General features: G+C 36.6%; 2 protein-coding genes across 10 annotated transcripts in view; both read left to right on the top strand.

Annotated features, from left to right (window-relative positions):
* Positions 1-205: 205 nt before the first annotated feature.
* LOC129788144 (probable ATP-dependent RNA helicase pitchoune) lies at positions 206-6185 on the top strand. Of its 3 annotated transcripts, none has more exons than XM_055824169.1 (6): positions 206-407; positions 467-547; positions 636-710; positions 898-2204; positions 3921-4098; positions 5971-6185. In XM_055824169.1, exons 1-6 carry the CDS (start codon positions 302-304, stop codon positions 6117-6119), a joined length of 1896 nt encoding a protein of 631 aa, XP_055680144.1. In that variant the 5' UTR covers positions 206-301; the 3' UTR covers positions 6120-6185. The 3 variants fall into 3 exon arrangements, with proteins under 3 accessions (XP_055680144.1, XP_055680143.1, XP_055680145.1); XM_055824168.1 differs by having other exon boundaries at positions 895-2204; XM_055824170.1 differs by having other exon boundaries at positions 226-407; positions 904-2204.
* A 940-nt stretch (positions 6186-7125) lies between these two features.
* LOC129788141 (protein held out wings) overlaps positions 7126-20565 on the top strand; it is a 55833-nt gene continuing 42393 nt past the window's right edge. For all 7 annotated transcript variants that reach the window (XR_008750291.1, XR_008750290.1, XR_008750289.1 and 4 more), the window contains exon 1: positions 7126-8088. Coding sequence is in view for 3 of the 7 variants with exons in the window: in XM_055824164.1 (XP_055680139.1) it covers positions 7953-8088 (136 nt within the window). In the remaining 4 variants the exon portion in view is untranslated. The remainder of the gene's footprint in view (positions 8089-20565) is intronic.

The raw sequence follows: 20565 nt of genomic DNA, 5'->3' as shown, positions 1-20565 counted from the left end.
ATTTGCTAAAAAAAATTGTATAGAAAAGAAAATTTTTCTTTTTCGATGCAACACATTATCATTAACACCCTGTATATTCTATTGAATGTGTATATAAATTTTTAAAATTAGATTTTAATATATTAAAAGTAATTTTTAAAAAGAAAAATTAGTTTTTTGGTTACATTTTAAATTTCCCGCATTTCTTGTCCGAGACGTCCAAGACACCGGCGTTAAGAAGAAGAAAAATTATTTGGTTTGTTGAGGCAGTGTTTGAGCGAAATCCGCGTTTTGTGATCATTTCTGGAGTTTCCTGGCTAAAATGACTTTCAAGGAGCGTCTGCTGAAGAGGAAGATTCGTCGTAGAGAGGAGAAGTTCAAGGAATTCAGGAAGAAGCAACAAAATACTGCTGAAGACAGTGAGGAAGGTAAGAAATTCAATAACGATTCTCTGGTCAGGGAGATAAACCTCTTTCCTCTCTCCCAGAGCCCCAACAGGAGGTGGAAGTCACTCCAAAGGTGAAGAAGGGGAAGAAGAAGCAGCCAACAGTGGATTTTCAAGAAGAAGGTAAACAAAAGTCCAAAGAATTGCTTTTTAGTTCTCCTCCCTCGATGAACATAACCTCAAATTTTCACGTGGTTTTGTTTTCACACAGAGAACCCTCCGGAGATTCCCACAAAATCAGGAAAGAAGAGCAAAAAGAGGAAAGCAGAGAGTGCTGAGAGTGAGGGTAAGGATGCTTCTATTTATTTCCTGTAATAAAATTATGATGATTCAAAGGCGAATTTGAGAGGAATTCCTTGCGAAAGTTGAGTTCCCGGAATGAAATTTTATTATGCGTTCTGAATGTTTTCCCTTCCCGGGAGATTTGTTCTAAGTTATCTCAGTTGTAATTGGAATTTTTTCTCTTTCAGTAGATGCAGAGGAAGCTGGAGAAAGTCAAGAAACGCCACAAGAAGAGAAGAAGAAAAAGAAACAGAAAAAAGATGAAGATTCCGTGGATGAGGGTGAAACATCCAATGCAGCAAAAGAGGAACAACCAGAAATCATTCTGGAGGACACAAATTTCTCATCACTGAAGAAATACGTCTCACAGGGCACACTGGATGCAATCAAGGGGATGGGATTCACAAAGATGACTGAGATTCAGGCAAAATCCATTCCGCCACTGCTTCTGGGACGTCATCTCATTGGATCTGCCAAGACGGGTTCGGGGAAGACACTGGCATTCCTCATTCCAGCTGTTGAGCTGATACAGAAGCTGAATTTTAAGCCACGCAATGGAGTTGGGGCGATTATAATTACCCCAACGCGGGAGCTCGCCATTCAGATTTATGGTGTTCTGCAGGAGATCATGGCACATCATTCGCAGACTTATGGCATCCTCATGGGTGGCGCCAATCGCAAGGTTGAGGCAGAGAAGCTGTCAATGGGTATCAATATAATTGTCGCAACACCCGGAAGGCTTCTGGATCACCTGCAGAATACTCCGGATTTCCTCTACAAGAACCTCTCTTGCCTGATAATTGACGAAGTGGACAGAATCCTGGAGATTGGTTTTGAAATTGAACTGAAGCAGATTATTGAGTTGCTCCCCAAACGTCGGCAGACGATGCTCTTCTCAGCCACGCAGACTGAGAAGACGGACGCCGTGTACAAGCTGGCACTAAAGGGGAAGCCCGTCTATGTGGGGGTGGATGATGAGAAGGAAGTCGCCACGGTGTCGGGACTCACGCAGGGCTACGTGGTGTGTCCGTCGGAGAAGAGATTCCTCATGCTGTTCACATTCTTAAAGAAGAATCGCAAGAAGAAGGTCATGGTGTTCTTCAGTTCATGCATGTCCGTACGCTTCCATCATGATCTCTTCAACTACATCGACTTGCCCGTGAGCGCCATCCATGGGAAGCAGAAACAGGCCAAGCGCACAGCGACCTTCTTCCAGTTTTGCAATGCCGATCAGGGGGTGCTGCTGTGCACAAATGTAGCTGCCCGGGGGCTGGATATTCCAGCTGTTGATTGGATTATGCAGTACGACCCTCCAGATGATCCCAAGGAGTACATTCACCGTGTTGGCAGAACAGCTCGTGGCCTTGGGAGTTCAGGGCATGCAGTACTGCTGCTGAGACCAGAGGAGATGCTCTTCCTGAACTACCTGAAGGAGGCAAAAGTCCCCCTAAATGAGTTTGATTTCTCCTGGAATAAGCTTGCTGATGTGCAAATGCAGGTTAGTTTGATTTATTTATTGAATGTTTTCAATTTATTGAAATTTATTTATTGACTGTTGTTACAGTCGGCCCAGTAGAGCAGTGGCAAAGCAGACGGTCCCAGTGTCCGTTTGCTCTGTCCCTGGGAGGGTCGGCGGGTTCGAGGCTCGGTGGTGTTCGATTGGCTGTAATGCAGATATGAAAAAAGATCTCATTCGGTCAGGAATGCCCCACTCGTTCCCACCAGTGCAATATTACAACGAGAGGCAACTCTTGAACTAATATTGACTGCTCTGCACCGTTGCTTGTGATAAAAACTTATGAATGAGGAATATTCCTAACACAAAGTCACAATGCAACAAAAATGCCTCTCTGAGGTTGACGTCAGGTCGGCAGCCGGTCATTAAAAATCAAAGCCAAAATTTGTGTGTGAGAAGCCAACCCCAGTAATGGGACAAATGGCTGTGTGTTGTTGTTGTTGTTATTGAATGTTTTCAAAATGGCGTTGTTTAACGAAGAAAATTTAAAAATTATGACGCTTTCGTTGAGTTTTAATTTGAGGTTAACTTATTAACATTGAGGACGCATTCATTTTTTTTTAAAGTTAATTTTAAGAGTAAAAGATTTTATTCTATCAAGAATTTTAAATAAAAATCAGGAATTTAGAATTAAAAATCAGTAAACCTTCCTAAAATGAATCTGAAGTTTTTTAACTCAACTAAAGCGTCATTTTTCGAATTTTCTCTGTGCTTTTACGTTAAAATTCAAAAGGGGTAGAAAAGGAAAAAACACCATCTTGATTTTTCTAATTTCCACCAACTTTTTGGAATATCTTTGCTTCCTATTGTCAGATTTTGACAATTTTTTGATCTTTTTTCTCTTAAAAAATTCCCATAATATTCTGCTCAGGAAATATAATATTTTTCGAAGATTTACCCAAAATGTTAACCTGCTCAAAGGTGATCTAATTGAAAGAAAAACTTTTTATTGATTTTCTCTACGCCTTTTGCCAATGCCGTGTACACCACATTAACGACAAATTGTGAGCCTTGCTGGCGGCTGGCAATGTTTTTGCTGGCACAGAGCCCAAAGAGACGGGTCGAAGAAGGTGTTTGTGTATCTTCTGCAGCCGACCGGATAGAGTCACCCAATTCTGGTGTCTTCCGTTTGACGGATTACTTTGTGTGTACTAAAATGTCTAAAATAGACGCACACGCCTGACTTAGGCAAGAGCCCACCTCCCTGCCAGAGCACCTGCAACGTTGTCGTCGTTGTGGCCCCAGGGCGATGGGAAGATGCGCAAACTCCCAGAGATTTTTCCATTCATTTCAAGAGATCGTTTCTCTCCAAATTCACTTGACCAGATGTTTTTCCACACACACACAGCCAGAAGAAAAAGCAAAAAGATTTCTGTGAATCAGAGCTCTGTTGCGGTGCAGTAAAGAAGAAAATGCGGAGGTGGCTCAACTTGTCGGCGACTTCTTGCCACGACTCGGACTTTTTTTTTTTCACGCGCGAGCTTTTCATGGCAATTCTGGGGGCGTTTGTGGCGAAGAGCGATGTCGTCATCCACGTGCTTAACTCATTTCACGTACATGCGCGCCTCTCTCTTTCTCGCCGCCCCATGGAGACCATCTGATGGGCTTTCACGGGGTTTTAGCATCCTGAATAATCCCAAATTGCTATAATTTCACCAAAAATGAAAATTTTGATTGAGAATAAAAATTCTTTTGCAGCTGGAACATTTAATGGGGAAGAATTATCACCTCAATCAAGCGGGTAAGGAGGCTTTCAAGGCTTACGTGAGGGCTTACGATGCGCACCAACTGAAGACGGTGTTTGATGTCACAACGCTGGACCTGAAAGGCGTTGCAAAGAGTTTTGGTTTCCTAACACCTCCTTTTGTGGATTTAAGTGAGTAAAATATTTCTTAATTCTTTCTCTTCTTTCTTTTTTACTCTGCAAAATGAGATTTAACCATAAGAGTCGCATAAAATAAACAAAATGCGCCATATGGTGAAGAAATATTAGCAAAGTGCTAAATTCTCTGCTTATTTCTCAAAACTTTTATGGAATTTTTGTCAAGAGAGTTGAGGGAAAAATGATTATTTAGCAGTTATGAATCATTTTTGCTAATTTATTTGACTTTTATTATTGGAGAGAAATTTTAAATGTTGTGGGTGTGGATTTTTGTTATTATTGATTGGGGATTTATTATTTTGTTCATGATTAATTAAATCATTAAGATCTGTTTAGTTTTTTTATTGGGAATTTTATTGAGTTAAAAGGAATAATATGCTTGTTATGGTTTACTAAACGTTTTAAGTAACAGATGGCGGTAGTTGTAGAAACTTTAATATTTTTTCATGTGTCTAATTGTTTTCCCAAAAATAATGATAAATTCAAAGAATTATTTTAAAAAATCTAAAAATGAGAGGAAAAAACTAGAAATAACCTTTAAAAATTAAACAACATTTATTAAAAGATCTTTTGGAAAAAATAAGCACTAGATGTCTCTGGATTGCTAATTATCCCCCACCGATTTATTATTTATTTGGTTTGTGTCTTGGAAAATAAATCTCATTGACCAGCGACGTTTTGTTTTATGAACGTTTTATACAATTTATTAATTTCCTTGATTTTGAAGTTTTTTTTTAAATTTTATTTCTTATTAAAGATTGTTCTTAAAAAAAAGAAAAAAAGAACTCAATAAACGTTTCGCTGAATATAAAAAAAACCTTATTAAAAAAACTATTGAAAGGAAAGCAATTCTGTAACCGAATGAAGAAAACTAAATCTATGCAACATTGAATCCTAAAATAAAAGATAAAAATTCTTAAAATAATCTTCTTAAAGTTTAAACTTCTTAAACGTTCTTATTTCTTGGTTTTAACAAAGCTAGATCACTTAGAACCCTTCGAATACTTCTTGAGTAAATTAACTAGGTAATAGATAGGATGAAATTCATTAGTCAGACATACTTAAGATTTTTTATGAAAGACTTAAGTTTTCATAAGATTTCTTAAAATTTTTTAAGAAAAATTTAATATTCTTAAGTTTTCTTAAAACAAATCCTTCAATTTTTTAAGTAAATTGAGCAATATGCATATTTTTTTTATGATTTTTACCGCTTGATTCAACCTGACTGAAGAAAATTTAAGTTCTGCTTAAAAAAACTTAAGAAGCTTAAATTTTTCTTAGAAATTCTTAAGTTTTTTTCTTAAAAAGTGTTAAGAAATTTTATGAAAACTTAAGTCATTCTTAATAAATCTTAAACTTGTTCAACTAAAGAATTTCATCCAAATTTTTCTTTCTTATCACGCAAATAACCTTCGTTCTTCCTTCGTACATTATCGTGTTTAATACGTAATGCCCTCTAGTTTAGATTTTTTTTCACATAAAAATTCCATCTTCAAAGGTCACAAGTTCAAATCCCATTTAAGGCATTTTTTGTAGTTCTTTTTTTTTCCCACAAAAAATATGAAACGCATTTTTCTAGCATTTTATTGTCAATCCAATAAATTAATCAATTAACCGTGTATGGAAATGGGTTGAGATTGCGGCACGTATTGGTGGCTTTTCCCACGCACAATATCAGCATGTTGGTTATACGAAAATTGGTAATTTCTTGTTGTGGAAGAATGGGAAAAAACAAGGAAATATCTCTTGTTGTGTGTGTATAAATTTCATTCAAAAAGACATTATCCGATGAATTTGGATGCCGTGAATCATGCGAGATAAGTAATGTTATTTTTTTTTCTTTTTTTTTTTGGGGATTCTGTGTAGACATCAGCACGAAGAGGCAGCGTCCAGAGAAGCGTACCGGTGGCGGTGGCTATGGTGGTATGAGGGCAATGAATGAGGGGAAGAAGAAGACGAAGAAGGTGTATAAACCTACAGCAGCTGGTGGAGTATCAAAGATTCGTCGTGGATGATTTGGCGGGAATGATTGTTGTTGTTGATCCTCACAGTGCGATGAGAATAAATTTTAGCAACTTGAAGCGAATCTCAGAATGATCCCATCGCCGGGCCTTTTTTGTCAACCTCCCCTCCCGCAAGAGAGGAGTTCGCGCCTTAATTAGCAAATAATGACAACGAGAGCTCCCACACTCCATCAAAAAGAGCTTGAAAATATTTTTTGAAGCTCCTTTTTTGTTGTGGAGAGATCACCAAAAGAAATGAAAAAAACATTTTGCTCTTTGATTCTTTATGGAAAGTTGACGCTGTAAAAGATGCCCTTTTTGGTGAAAACGCCTCCACGGGCTTCATTGGCTTTTTTTCATCATCTTTGGAAGGAGAAAAATAGTTGCTGGTTATTTTTTATCTTTAATTATGAGTTTTTCTGCGTCTCGCGCCAACGCAATTCTAATTGATATTCCATTGGAGCCAATATTGCTTTTCAAACGCAACGGCGCCCACGTGGAATGGGGTACGGTGGGCCCCACGGGAGGATTTCTGCTGAATCTTTTGCTGGCTTCGTTGGGAGATAGTGAGAGTTCATGGGATGCAGCACCTGGGCAAAATGAATAAAAAATGAACATTTCCCGGAAAGATGAATGAAAATTATCGCTTTGTGTGGGTTTGTCAGCAAATGGCAAGCAGTGTGATTGGGTAGGTGTCTCAGGGACAGCACCATTGGCTGATTGACACGGGAAGGTGAGTGCAATCACCAATAATTTCCTTCGATTTCTTATCACAAAAGTGATAAAGAAAATTTCATTGAAGAAGGCGCGCGCGCGTGCGGATTGGCGGGCAATCTGAACGAAACATCAACGAAACATTCAATTGCATCAAACATCGGCTCTGCTTCGGCAAGTGATCGTGAGTGATCGTGTACAGTGGCGCCCCCTCACAGAGAACGATCCACCCCTCGTGCCCCGCACAACGTTCATCGCGTTTCATGTACTTCATCGGGGCGAGTTTAGAGACTTTCCGATCATTTTCGATCAGTTTCTCCGTGACTCTTCGCAAGTGTAGATCGCAGAAGAAAGAGTGCAACAGGTTTTTTTTGTCATATAACCACTAAAAATTCCTCCACACACAAAAGAGATTTTGTCGCAACATCACGCCTTCCTTTGGGATTACACACAAAAGAGAAAAAAAATCTCATCAATTTGGGTTTGGAAAAGCGTTGGGAAAAGGGATTTTTGTGCGTAGTAAATTGTGTGAAGAAGTGCTTTGGAAGTGGGCGAGGTTTTTTTGTATGCTGGTAAAAAGCGAGCAATAGGAGAGAAAAATCTTAGCGTGAGGTGTCGCGCAGAATCTGACAGATGAGGATCATCTTTTCCGGATGATTTTTCACACAAAACCTTCAAGGCAATCTCCAAGGAACACTGACAGTGTTGGGCACACAAAGGAGCTGGTGGAGATTCATTGTGAACCTGAGAATTTTCCGTGAAAACTGAGGTCGTTTTCCTTCCCCGCAAACATCCATTTGGTCACACAACATCACACGCACACATAGCCAGCTGAAAAAAAAAGTCTCTTCCCGAGAAATCTTCTGGGCCAGGCAGAGAAAGGCGCGACACAGAAAAGAGAAGACGAAGAAGTTTTAAAGTCTCTGCTGAAGTGTCTGCGACAAGTGCACGACGTCCGGGAATTTTTGTCACGAGAAAGTTGCAGTTAATGCCTCTCCGGAACGCCTGAGAGTGGCAGAAAATCTCACACACACAGTAGACGCGTACCAGGCGAAGATTTCTCAATTTGTGTGGCATAAGGAAGCAAAATCAGGCAAAATCGCCCAGCTAAAGAGAAGAAAAATCGACACAATGAGTGCTGATAACAACAACACGCAGCAAAGTACGCAGAGTATAGCTGATTACTTGGCACAGCTGCTCAAAGACAGAAAGCAACTTGCTGCCTTCCCCAATGTCTTCAATCACGTGGAACGACTCCTGGATGAAGGTAAGTGATCTTTTCTCTCTTCCCGTAAATTCTTTGTTCTTCTGCGCATTGATCAAGATTATTGTTGTACGCATAGAAATCCACACATGAAAACACAGAGCCCAAAAGGCAAAGAAAGTTGCGCGCAGTTGTGTGAAAAATCCATGGGAAGCAATACTTTAGGAATTTTTCTCCTGATTTGCTGTACAAATTTTGAGCAAAAGAACGGAAAGTTTGAAGAATTTGTATGATGAATTGGGGATTATTTTGAGGGCTGGATCAATTAAAATTTAGCTCGTGAAAATCTAACATTTGAGAGGAAGTAGAGCTGTTTTGCTACTTTTCTAGCGCTCCAGCGACGTCTTGATTAATAATTTTGATTCATCATTGTTTTAAAAATTAAAGAATTTAATTTTTCCAATGAAAAGATTTGCTGTGTCGGAAAAAGTTATAAACTTTCCATAAAAAAAAATGATTAAAATGTTTTTTTAAAGCCAGTTTTATGAGAATTGTATCAAAAACTTAATTAAAATTGAAATCTTGAAGTGAATACAAAACATTTGATATTAAAATTTTAAAATGAGCTACAAAAATCACAAAATTGATACGAAAATTATTAATAATGAAGTATTGAGGGTCTGAAGAAGGGTATAAAAGCTCTCAAAACGTCGTTCAACGAATTTTCGAAACACAAATGCAAGAGAAATAAAATTTTAGATCCATCTAAATTCATTTAAGCTTCTTTGGACGACTTTCTCAGTGTTTTAGCTCTGATTGAGCGAAAATAGCCGAAAAAAATTGTTAAAATATTTGAATTTTTTATGGGATTCCAACTCAAGGCACTCAATAAGGTATTCCCGTCATTTAACCAATTGCTCCATGAAACTTTTTAAACTTTACTCAATGTTTATTCTCGAAATCAATATTAACTGATTTCAAAGATTTTTGTGATAAAATTTAATTCTTTTGGCTCTGAGTTTCACAAAAAAAAGAAAATGAAATCTAGAAATTCTTTACAAGTTATTCCAAAATTAAATTCTGCTTATTTTTTCTAATATAAGATTAAATTATTTTTTTAAGGAATATATCAATCTGTAAAATGACTAATTTTGTTCTTTTAAATTATGAATAAACGAAGTATTTTAAGTATTTCCCTTAACTACTTAAAATTCGCTTTAATTTGTACTCAAAAATTCACTTTCAGTGTAAAATTTAAAAGTTTTTAGTATCCAGGTAGATTTTTCTTAGTCCCATCGGCAGCTCAATGATTTTTTGATTGTTCTTCTCTTCCTGGCGTCATTTGGACGTTAAATATCGTCTCAAAAATCAGTGTGTACAAAGAATTAGGGCAAGGCATTGTACGTACTTGCTCTCTCACAGTCAGTTTGTTAACTCACGGATATGCCGGGGAATTGACCAGTAAATTTGGCACATTTTTTGTCCACACCGTTATGCTGCCACATTTTTCTCCTTTCTTTCGCTCTTGAGAAAACAAAAAAAAATCGTTTAACCACAAGCAAATGATCAAGGAGGAAGAGAGTCAATTGATTTCAGGATAATTCACCCTTCGGGATTTTTTTCCTTATTATTAGGAGAGGATTCTCAACTGCCCTTAAATGCATTTTCAATTGTGAAGGGTGATTGCACGCGAACATACTATAGGGGGCCGATGGGCCTCCATGAATTTAAGTCTACCAGCATTTTTTTCCACAATCTGTAGAGCTATTTTGAGCGTCGTCATGCCTCTTTTTTTCGGTGTAAGAGACAGGAGGGCAGAGTGAAAGAGAGAGACATGTATTTTTGTGATTTAGAGTTCACCAAACCATCATCATTAGTTAGAGGAGGGTATGAGGTTGCCCATGTGACGCACAGACCTTCTATTTATTGCCCTTTGCCTGCATTTCCTAAAGTTTTTTGGTCAAACTTTGCAGAAGATCATTCTTTTGGGAATTTTGTCCTTGACGGAGGTCCTGTAGGAGGGTTTGAAAGATCAGATGGACCATATGAGACGCTTAAATGCGTTTTACACAACTTCAGAAAAATTTCACTTTATGTGAGCCCTAAACTTGTTTCAATGGCTCGCGCAGTCTTCGCCAACATCGCCGTCTGCCCATCCGTCAGTAATTTCCTGCACAGAGGAATTTCTCATGTGATCTTCAATGGGAAAAGATGATTGAAAAAGAAAAAACGAAAGAAAGAAAGAAGTGCTCTCTTTGACATCTCTCTTTCCGCGTGTACAAGAAGAGCAATTGGCAATGAGTTTAATGTAAAATGCTGATCACATTTTTTTCTTATGTTGTTGTATGCAACCTCAAGCAGAATTGCAAGAGATTGCATAGAAATCACATAGAGATCACTTGCCTATGCGATCGCAGCTTGATCTTCACATGAGATGAGTAATCTCCAATGCATTTTCACCCAGATGATCGATGCAATCTCATGATCTTTCTGTCCTGCCATTCATCCCCCTTTTCGCTCTCTCCGTGGGGCCCTTCTTCAATTTTCTTTAGCTTTAGGAGAAGAAGCAAAAAAAAAAATCTGCAATCAGTTGATCTCTATTTTTGCGTGCATTGAGAATTTAAATTGGAAAATAGACACACACAGAGCGCACTCTGCGAAAAAAAAGTGATGCGATCGAATGTAATACAACTAACTTATGGAAGGAGTTAACCTCAATCGGTATTATGTACTGTATGTAGGGGAGACCGGGGTAAAAATAGTCATTTTGGAATTTTCAAATGCCAATTTCTCCCAAAATAGAAATCGGAAAAATCGGAAAAAATTAGGGTGCAAAGCCCTACCAACCTATAATTTTTGACAGTAATTTGGAGGTTATCCGATCAGTACTTTAGGAGTTAAAAATGAAAATAGATTTTTGGCCCATTTCCCAAACTTTTGCGTATTGAGAAAAACGCGTTTTCCGAAGTTTTCCTTCAGCAATTTTCTAATCTGATAATTTTTCTCACTAACTGGGTTACTTCAGAAAACGTTGCCAAGGTGTATTTTTCATTAACTTTTAATGATTTTTCTCTACAATTTTTTGAATCAAAACATACCCCTTGGGGTAGATCTAGTCATCCCATGTAAATCATATGGGAGATCGAAATTTTTGGCATATTTTCTATTCATTTGTTGCAAAATGGCGTGTTTGAGAAAATCGCAAAATTCTCTGTTTTAGTGTGTATAAAAGTGAAATTCCTTGTCGTGAATCAAAAGGTGAGAAGTTTAGCTATCAACTACTATCAATCTCTCAGGTGGAAAATCATTGGAAATGTCGGAAAATTCGACCGACTTTATTTAGCCAACTGGTGACTATATTTACCCGCCGCGTCTAAAAAAAGTCAGAAGCGGAAGGGTTTAGGAAAAGCTCGAAAACTCATATTTCCCGTGGAGATAGAGAAAAGTGGTCTGAGACAAAGTTGTAGGCCAGGAAATTTCCTATAAGAATGACCTATCGAGGACATTTTCTTGCCCTTGGGGAATCCTGCAGATAAGGATTTACGCAAATTGACTATTTTTACCCCGGTCTCCCCTACTATAAAATAAATAATTACTGTGCAAAAGAGTCAAGTGTGTATGTTTTTTTTTTATTTTTTAATTCAAAAGCATTCACTTTTGTATGTGGTAGATGGGGGGATTTTGTGAATGCAATTGATCACAACAACGATGTAAATGTTGGTGGCAAAGAAAATACAACAGAGATCACGAGAAAATTACATTTTTTTTTATTCTTCTTTCACTTGAACTCTATAATTCTTATAATATTAATTTACCTTAAAAATAAAACACGAGAGAGACAGCAATTCACGTAATGAGTCTGAGAGTGAGAAGATTTTTGTACAGAAAGAAAAATTTTATTAATGGTTTCGTTGAGAGATTTTTTTTCGATGCCGTACAAGAAGAAGCTCCCACATTTTTTTTTGGAGAGAGAATTCTGAATTAATTTTTTTTTGATTAATAAAATTTAATACAAAAATATTGTAAAAAATGCTAATACCAGGGGGCATGAGAAACACATTCAACTGGTTTAGAACTTGTTGTGAAGATTCTTGTGGGTTTTTCATTCAGCTCCCACTGACCGTCTCGCGCATTTGACAATATATATTTTAAAAGGTTTAAATAAAATACAGAAAAAAGGGGTTTATCATGCGAAGAAAAATCATGTCTAGAAGATCTAGATTTTTTTTTCAAATGAAAGAATTAATTTAAGCGAGCAAATTGAGTTAAAAATGTTCCTTTTGCGAAAACTGCAACGATACTTTACTCTGATTCTAATAAAATTAGATTAGAGTTCACATTTGAATTTATCACAATCGGTCTAGCCGTTTAGGAGAAGCATACTTTCAACTGAAAGGCAAATACATAAGCATTTAAAATTATATTTTATCTCGAAAGATCACAATTATGTAAAAAAAAAATATCGTAAAAGAATTTATTTTCCACCAAAATTTGCATTCATTGCCTTTTCAAAACTTTCGAAATGATCAAAATCGGATCAAGGGTAGATTTTTAACACCCAATTAAAGAAAAAATAGTATTTTTAAGGATCTACTTAATCATCTGTTAAAAATCGAACTTTTGGCTGATTTTAAAAGTTCAGAGTGAAAGAGAACAGAGGAAGAGTTCACCGGATTTTTCCAATTTATAAAAATCGGTTGCCAAGAAGTTAAGTACAATGAAATTTTATCAGAAGAATCGATTCTTCTAATTTTTTGTAAAAAAGTCCGTAAAAGTTTTTCCATGATGATCGCAAAGAAATTTGTGCAAGATTTTTAAAATCAAATTAAATTAATCAAAGGAAATACAATTTTTTATTAAAATCAGTTTATAAAAATCAGGGAATATTTGCTAAAAATCAGGGGGGCAATAACTATTGCGTTCATGGTTCAGTTGCTTGCGCTCAATCTTGCGATCTTGCGATCTTGCGATCACTCCATACATTTTTGCGCTCACACTTGCGATCTTGCGATCACTCCATACATTTTTGCGCTCACACTTGCGATCTTGCGATCACTCCATACATTTTTGCGCTCACACTTGCGATCTTGCGATCACTCCATATAAAGATCGCAAATCTTGCGTTCATGGTTCACCTTAGGCCATAGTTATTGCCCCCCTGCTAAAAATTGAAACAATTACGATACAATTGTATTTTCGGTCTTTCTTTAAAATGTAACATAAAAAATACTTTAAAATAAATAACTGATGAAATATTAACGTTAATGTTTCATACATTGAATGAAACATGTGTTCTTATTAAAAAATAAATAGGTCACTGATCTCAGTGGATGATTAGCCCCTTTAGGCAATGGGCGCATTATGTGTGTTGGATGAAATTGTACATATATATTGGTACAACAACAACAGCAACATACTATATGGGTATCGATGGTTGTAGTTATAAAACGTAGCATAAATCGAAACATTATCAACAACAAGCATACATATCCAACAGATGCTGGAGGAGAATTTTCTCCATGGTTTGGTGATGGTGTGTTGGTTTGTTGGCACGGACTGGTTGGATCATTGGGCACGTTTGTTGTTTGTAATGATCCCCAGCAAGTTGTGCGACGCGGGGAGGCTGAGGGGAACTCTGTGTGTGAGAGAGAGAGAGACCCAAATGGACTGAATTGGAATTCCTCCATTTATTGGGAAGGCTAAGAGTCGAGGAGGAGAGTAGAGTTCTACATATAAGCTAGAATATTGGCGAGCATAGAAAGAGCAATGGCTTTGTTGCGCGAGATTATGTTGGGAGGGTGGTAAGGGCAAAGGGGTCCTCAGGGGGGAAAGAAGGGTGTAGTAAAGGGTACGTACGTAGAGTAATGTGTGTAATGTGTGGCAGAAAAAGGTACCTATACACCAACTCTATGGGTGAGAGATGGAGGAAAAATAATGTTGTAGGTACAAAACTATAAAAAAGACCAACGAGAGAGAATAAAATTCTTTCGATATCCAATGAACTTTTCGCTCTCGGGCGCACTCGTGTGGATTGTTTTTTATTATTATTATTTTTTTTTTACATTTTTCTTATACAATTCGCTTTTAATTTAGCAACTGTTTTGTTGCATTGCCAGACAAAGTGCAGCAGCAAGCAAAACTAATGAAAATTTATTAGCAAAAGTAGTTCTTTGTTGGAAAATAAAAAAGAAAAACTTTCCGCTGCCTTTTTTACGAAGTGATCTTCATTTTTATTTTTCCTAATGATAATGGCATTGCACAATAATGGCCCAGATGCACACAATCAGAGTACCCCATAGAGAGCCCCGCGAGCTTGCCAGTGTGCAATAAAATGCCAAATTGATTATTTTATCAGTTGGATGAAGAGGAGGGAAAGATCAGGAAGATCACAACGACGCAGTTCCATATTATTTAGTTAGTTGGTAAGTTGGTTTTGACAAAGTTTGAGGCCGCAGAGATTTGTGTTGATGGAATCCTGCTTGACTTGCTAAAAAAAAGATAAATTTCACACAAAAATCTAATTTTAGTGTGATATCGCGTCGTGTGTGTTTTGCTCTCTGCTGCTCATTTGGCCTCAATAAGCTAGAATGACAATGATGCGATCTCCAGTTGTAGTCGTTACACATTCAAATACACAGAGAGAGAGAGAGAGAGATTCAGAGGTGCAAGAGGGGAAAGAAACATATTTGATAAAACAATGGCTATTTCGCGAAGAAATATCACTGAAAATTAACATGATCACGATCAATTTGTTCAATCATTAATTCCCTCAACACAGCACTCTTAAGTCGCGATCACTCTGCTTGATCAATTGAGACATTAATAGTTGATCACGTTGGATTTCTTTTTTGACTCTCAATAAGCATCTTTAACTGCAGATTTGTTTTTAAAAGAGTAAATTAATTTAGAAATGAAATATTTAACAAAATACTTTCAATTTGCGGTGTAATTAGTCACAGATACGATCAATAAAATATAAAGCAGACGAAATAGGAGGAATAAGATGTCGCAAATAGGACGCGTGGGTGATTAACTCCACGCGTTTTTTTTGTACACTTTAAAGTTTGTTTGCAAAGTGAAAACCTTTTGGATCACCTCATGCGCGCGTGTACCTTTCCGGAGGTTCAGATGAAAACACAAGAATGCAGCCTCTTCAGGCTTGTCGCGACAGATCACGCGCGGAGGAACCGGGGGTGTCTCATGGGAGGACTGACAGATCTAAATATTCAACATATTTTATGCTAATGGTGTGTGATCTTACGGCAGGAGAGTTGCGAGAGGGGAAGAGAGCAACAATCCATAACACAGAGCATATTAACAGCATAAAAGACATTCCAAACAGTCTGTTGGGTTGGCGAAAAAAAATACAGTTTAAGGAGACTGAGTCTCTCTACAAGAATAAAACCAACACGATCACAACCTCAGTGGGAGGTGGGATCAATTAATTAATCACACGGGGCCAAAACAGAGAGACTTTTTTGTCCCAAAGCAATTCCACAAAATCATGTAATTAATGTGCGTGAAATTTAGACACAAGTCGATCACGGGAGAGTTCGTGGTTTTAAAGAGATTCTTAGCAAAAAAAAAAAAAGAATAAGAAAACTTCTCTTCTAGGGAGGGAGTGATTTATTCTATTTAGCTATATGAGAAAAAAGAATTCTCTAAAACGAATGATCTTTTTTTATCCCTTTGCTCGCCTCACAATCTCGTGAATGGGTGTAGATTTTTATTTTAGATTCAAAAGCATTTTGTGGATTTGTTGCATCTCATTTGAATGTCGGGCGGGGTAAGGGCCTTGCTTTATACAGAGAAAATTTAAATGTTCTGCATGACAAATTTTCACTCGTTTCACATGACTTCAGTTTAGAATCAACGTCGTCATTGACGAAGAGAATTCTGTGTGTGGGCTCCCCGTATGGAACACAAAGAATTCTCCATGGTGGATGAGATGAAAAAAAAATAAACCTCATGTTCTGAATTAGAATTGGAAAATTATTCTCTCATAGAATAAAATAGATGAGAGAGAGAGTCATGGAAATGCCCTTCCCAATGAAAAAAAAAAACCTCAACTGCATCATTTTTCATCAATTAAATAATTTTGTGAATGATGGTGTGTAATTAAAATTAGAAGCATCACATCATCGTCGTTACAGACTCCACCCAGTTAATGGAAAAGATGAAGTTTTTCATTGTGGAAGGCACAAAATACTATACTTATATTAAAAAAGTTGAGAGAGAAAGAGAATTTTCAATTCTCTCTTTGCAAAACTGATCATTCAGTGATCTTCAATTTGCAATTTCTTCTCGGAGATTTCTTGATGAGGAAGAGATTCAACTGAAATGATATTCATTCGCGAGGAAGTGGATGATATGTGATGTAAAACAGAATATAAGTCTAATTTTGCTTTGCTTTCTGATGGCTACATTTTGCGATCTTGACCATTCTTCCATTTTATTCTTACGATCGCTAGCGATCGTCTCGAGAATTTCTTTGGTTTTATACACTCTGGGTCAGCTTTTGGTTAATTTAATTCAATTTTCTGAAATAACTCTTCATTTCTTTGTGATTATCTTGGTGATCACTGGACGATCTTGGGGCAAAGAGAATTCTTATCCTGAGCGATCTTCTCAATAACTTTAATGGAAATAATTTCTGAGAATTTCATTTCTCTCACATTCCGTGGTTTCGATTGCCCTTACTTGTTTTTTTCAGCAAAATTATTTTATTATTTTTTCTAGGAAATTCTTTTGAGATTCTGAAAATATAAAAAAAAACATTTAAAAATATTATTCCGGTGATCTTTTTCTTATTTTTTTATTAAAATTTCATTTTATAGATTTTGAACATTTTTTTTAATGATCTTCGATCTCTCAATATTTTCAGTGATCATTGCCTTAATTTCTGGAGTCTTTAAATAATTAGTTGGTGTTCCACTTCGTGGCCAACACCAAGTATTGTAATCGTCGGAAAAACCGGCCACCTCAGATCGGGTTCAAACTTGGTATGAGCACGTTTTAGACATCCCACATTACGAAAATGGTGGTGGAAAATTTTTGATCCGGCCGGCCTGCCGGCCGGCCTGCCGGCCTGCCGGCCGGTCGCCTAAACTTTGCCTTATAACTTTCGAACGGTAAGAGATAGAGACTTCCGGTTTGAAGTTTTCTATAGAAATATGGGTGTAAAATTTCATTTTTTCGCATTTTCAAAATCCAAGATGGCCGCCGTCCGCCATTTTGAAATACTATCAATCACTTCCCTTATAGCTAGAGGTCTGAAATTTTAGTATGTTGTAGAGCTCAGAGAGACGTTTTCATCAACAATTCATACTTGACAATCGGTCAAGCGGTTTAGCAAATATGGCGGCCTTAAGCAAAAAGTGTTTTTTCGATACAACTCGAGAACGGCTTGACCGATTTTGATCATCTTGGTATCAAATGAAAGGTTTCAAGAAGCCCTACAACTGTATAGAACATTCCAAGTTCCAAAAACATCCGCAAGAGGCGCTAAAATCAAAAACAAAAATTGCCTAACTTTAAGAGGCAATATCTCCCAACATCTGTTATAGATTTCCTTTAAATTTTGATATGTTGTAGCCTGACTCAATATCTGTCACCAGTCCGAAAATGAAGAAAATCTATGTCGCCGTTTAGAAGATATGGCCATTTGAATAATTCTTGCATTTGAAAAGTTCTAAGAACCATATCTCTTGAACCGCTTGTCCGATTTGACTCAACTTTGTATCAAATTAAAGGTTTTGCAATTATCTACAACTTTCTAGAACATCAGAAACCTCTAGAACCATTCCTTCAGGACGAAAAATGCGAAAAACTGTTTTGGTGAAACAAAAATCCGCCATTTTGTGTTCTGGAGGTGACCTTGAAAATTATTGAGATATATGTCAAATTATAGCTTATTTCAAGACCTTTCCAAAACTAGTCATGAAATTTCTGTAGGTGTTATAGAACAAGAGATATGACAATTTTTATGCATCAAATTGCTGAATTTCACTAAAAAATCAACTTTGCCTACTAATATTGTTCACAAATAGTATTACAACGCATAAACAAACTTCTACACGTTGTGGGACACCAACTCTTATAACTGGACGCGTTATGATTGACTTTTCTTTTTAATTGATTTCAGATCTTTCATAATTTTCTTTTAATTTCTTTTAATGATCTTCCATCCATTTTGAAGCGATCTTTAGAAGATTTATTATTGTAAAAAAAAATTCTCCTTAATTCTTATTCTTTTCAAAAGATTATCTCATAGTGATCTCTTTCGATTTTTCTCTGCCAATCTCCCTCAATCGCAAAACATTTTATTAATTTTCTCGTGATTGAAAATGAAAATGAAGGAAAAACAAGATCATTAAGGTAAAAAGAAAGAGAGGTGAAAAATTGCGAGAATGGTGAAATAGCTTCGCGGATGAGATGTATTAAAGGAGTGTGACGTCAATGTTAATCGCGTGGGATGTTTCATTGCCTATTTTGTACATTAAAAGTCATTTGTTTTTCGTCTTTTTCCACACATAAACTCTCCTCAAGTCTCTCTCTCTCTCTCTCCCTCTGTGTCTAAATTTCGATATTTGATGTAGGCTTGATGGTGATTTGTACCTCCACCAAAGAATTGTCTTGGGTTTCATCACACCACTGCTGTGTGAGACTCCCATGTAGTCACTCAAGTGTGTACCCGCTGAAGAGGGGATGGCCAGTATGTTGTTGTGAATATAGAGGCGACAGAAAAGTAAAAAGGTTGAAAAAAAATGAATGAAAAGAAGAAATAATACCATGAGAGATATCTTATTGTGCAAAAGAAGTTTAAAGAGAAAAAAAAATGTGTATACAATAAATTTACATATGTGGGAAGTTGAACAGGTACTTATTTGGGTGGTTGGATGGAAAATATTTCAAACCTCCGAGAGAGAGAGGGCCATACAAATTGGTATGATCACACCTGTGTTGCAAATAGCAGCAGAGGGAGGGGGTTGATTGAGGATTTTGTAGAGCGTGTGTCGAAGAGGAATGTGCGCGCACAGAGACAACTGAGAGAGAGCGCGAGATTGGACAAAATGTTAAATAATGCGATTAGCAGAGGAGATTGGCAAGCATGGAAGAGAGATCATGCTGGCAAAAATTGTGATTGAAATTTGTAATGAGATGGGAACACACCTTGGAGGCTCACATATGGCATACATACAACATTTATGTAGTATTAATGATAAAAAGTGCATAAAATGCAATCTCGCAGATTGTTGAACAAGCTAATTAGTGATTCTGTGGTAACACAGAGAAATTCTCCATTGCAAAATTCATCTTCCGTGTTCAAAAAACCGATCACTCGATCGCGATGTACATGACGCGATATGGAAGAAACATTGATGGACGTACCATGTTTGCAATGAAGATGATTGATTGGACATGGTTGTGTGTATTTTGATGAATTTTGCGGAAAATCTCACAGAGTATAGAAAGAAAAATAAAGGAGAGAGAAAGAGAGGAAATTGTGATCAATACAAGAGTGCGTTACATATGTTCCCCATGGTATGCAATGTGCCAACAAATTTTTTTTTCTTTCAAAAATTTATATTTTAATGTAGACATTTCAACACCATGTGTGTGTTTTTGATAAGAATTGCTGAATTATGCGATCGTCATGAGCATAAAATGTATTCCGGGCTATAATAACTGATCGTGAAATAACCATTTGAATGCTAAAACATTTACACATAATTGACCAATGCGGGCAACAACAAAAAATTGATGAGGAAATATTTTTTTGTATACAAATGGAGGGGTTGATCAGAAAGATTGACAATTGATTTCCTAAAAATGTATTAAACCCATTTGAATTTCTATTTTAAAGAAAAATTGTAGGTAGCATATAGGTTCTGAATGTCTAGTCTTTTAGTGCAATGGTTAAGAAGGTGGATTTCTAACCTAAAGTACAAGGGTTCGAATACAGGAATGAAAATCCTTTTTCCAACAATATTCTGCTTCCAAAAAATAAATTGAAGAGAAAATGTAAATTTTACAGGAAAATATTAAGCTTCATTGAATTTTCTTTAGCAAAACAAACGATCCCGCGGACTAACTCAATATTTTGATAGTTTACATCTTCATTTTTCAATATAAACAACAAAATTCACAGTCGCAAAATGTCGCGATCACACATCAAATGGTTGCGATGAGAATTTGCCACATAAGACAGTTTAAAAAAAAAGCTAGATTTTATTTTTTATCTGTCTCTCTGCAATTATCGCCGATCACCTTCATTTGGGTGCTTCTGTGATCAACCCGCAAAGAGAAGAAGAGAGTGGGAGATATTAATGGATTTTGCCTCTTACATAAATTTTATTATTATGGAAATGGATTTTAGATGAAAAAAAAATTAATGTTTTAAATATGTGTGTGTGACTGATTTAATAATTAATTTGTTTGATCCCAAAAGCAATTTTTTTCCCAATGGCGACACATTAAATTTGGTGGTCAAATTGAGTTTCAAAGACAATATTTATGACTTAAAATCAATTAATAAAT

The sequence above is a fragment of the Lutzomyia longipalpis genome, chromosome 1 (genome assembly GCF_024334085.1).
Source record: "Lutzomyia longipalpis isolate SR_M1_2022 chromosome 1, ASM2433408v1".
In the NCBI taxonomy this organism is placed as follows: Eukaryota; Metazoa; Arthropoda; class Insecta; order Diptera; family Psychodidae; genus Lutzomyia; species Lutzomyia longipalpis.
Note: the sequence above shows the minus strand (reverse complement) of the source record. Positions and strands in the feature narration are given on the sequence as shown.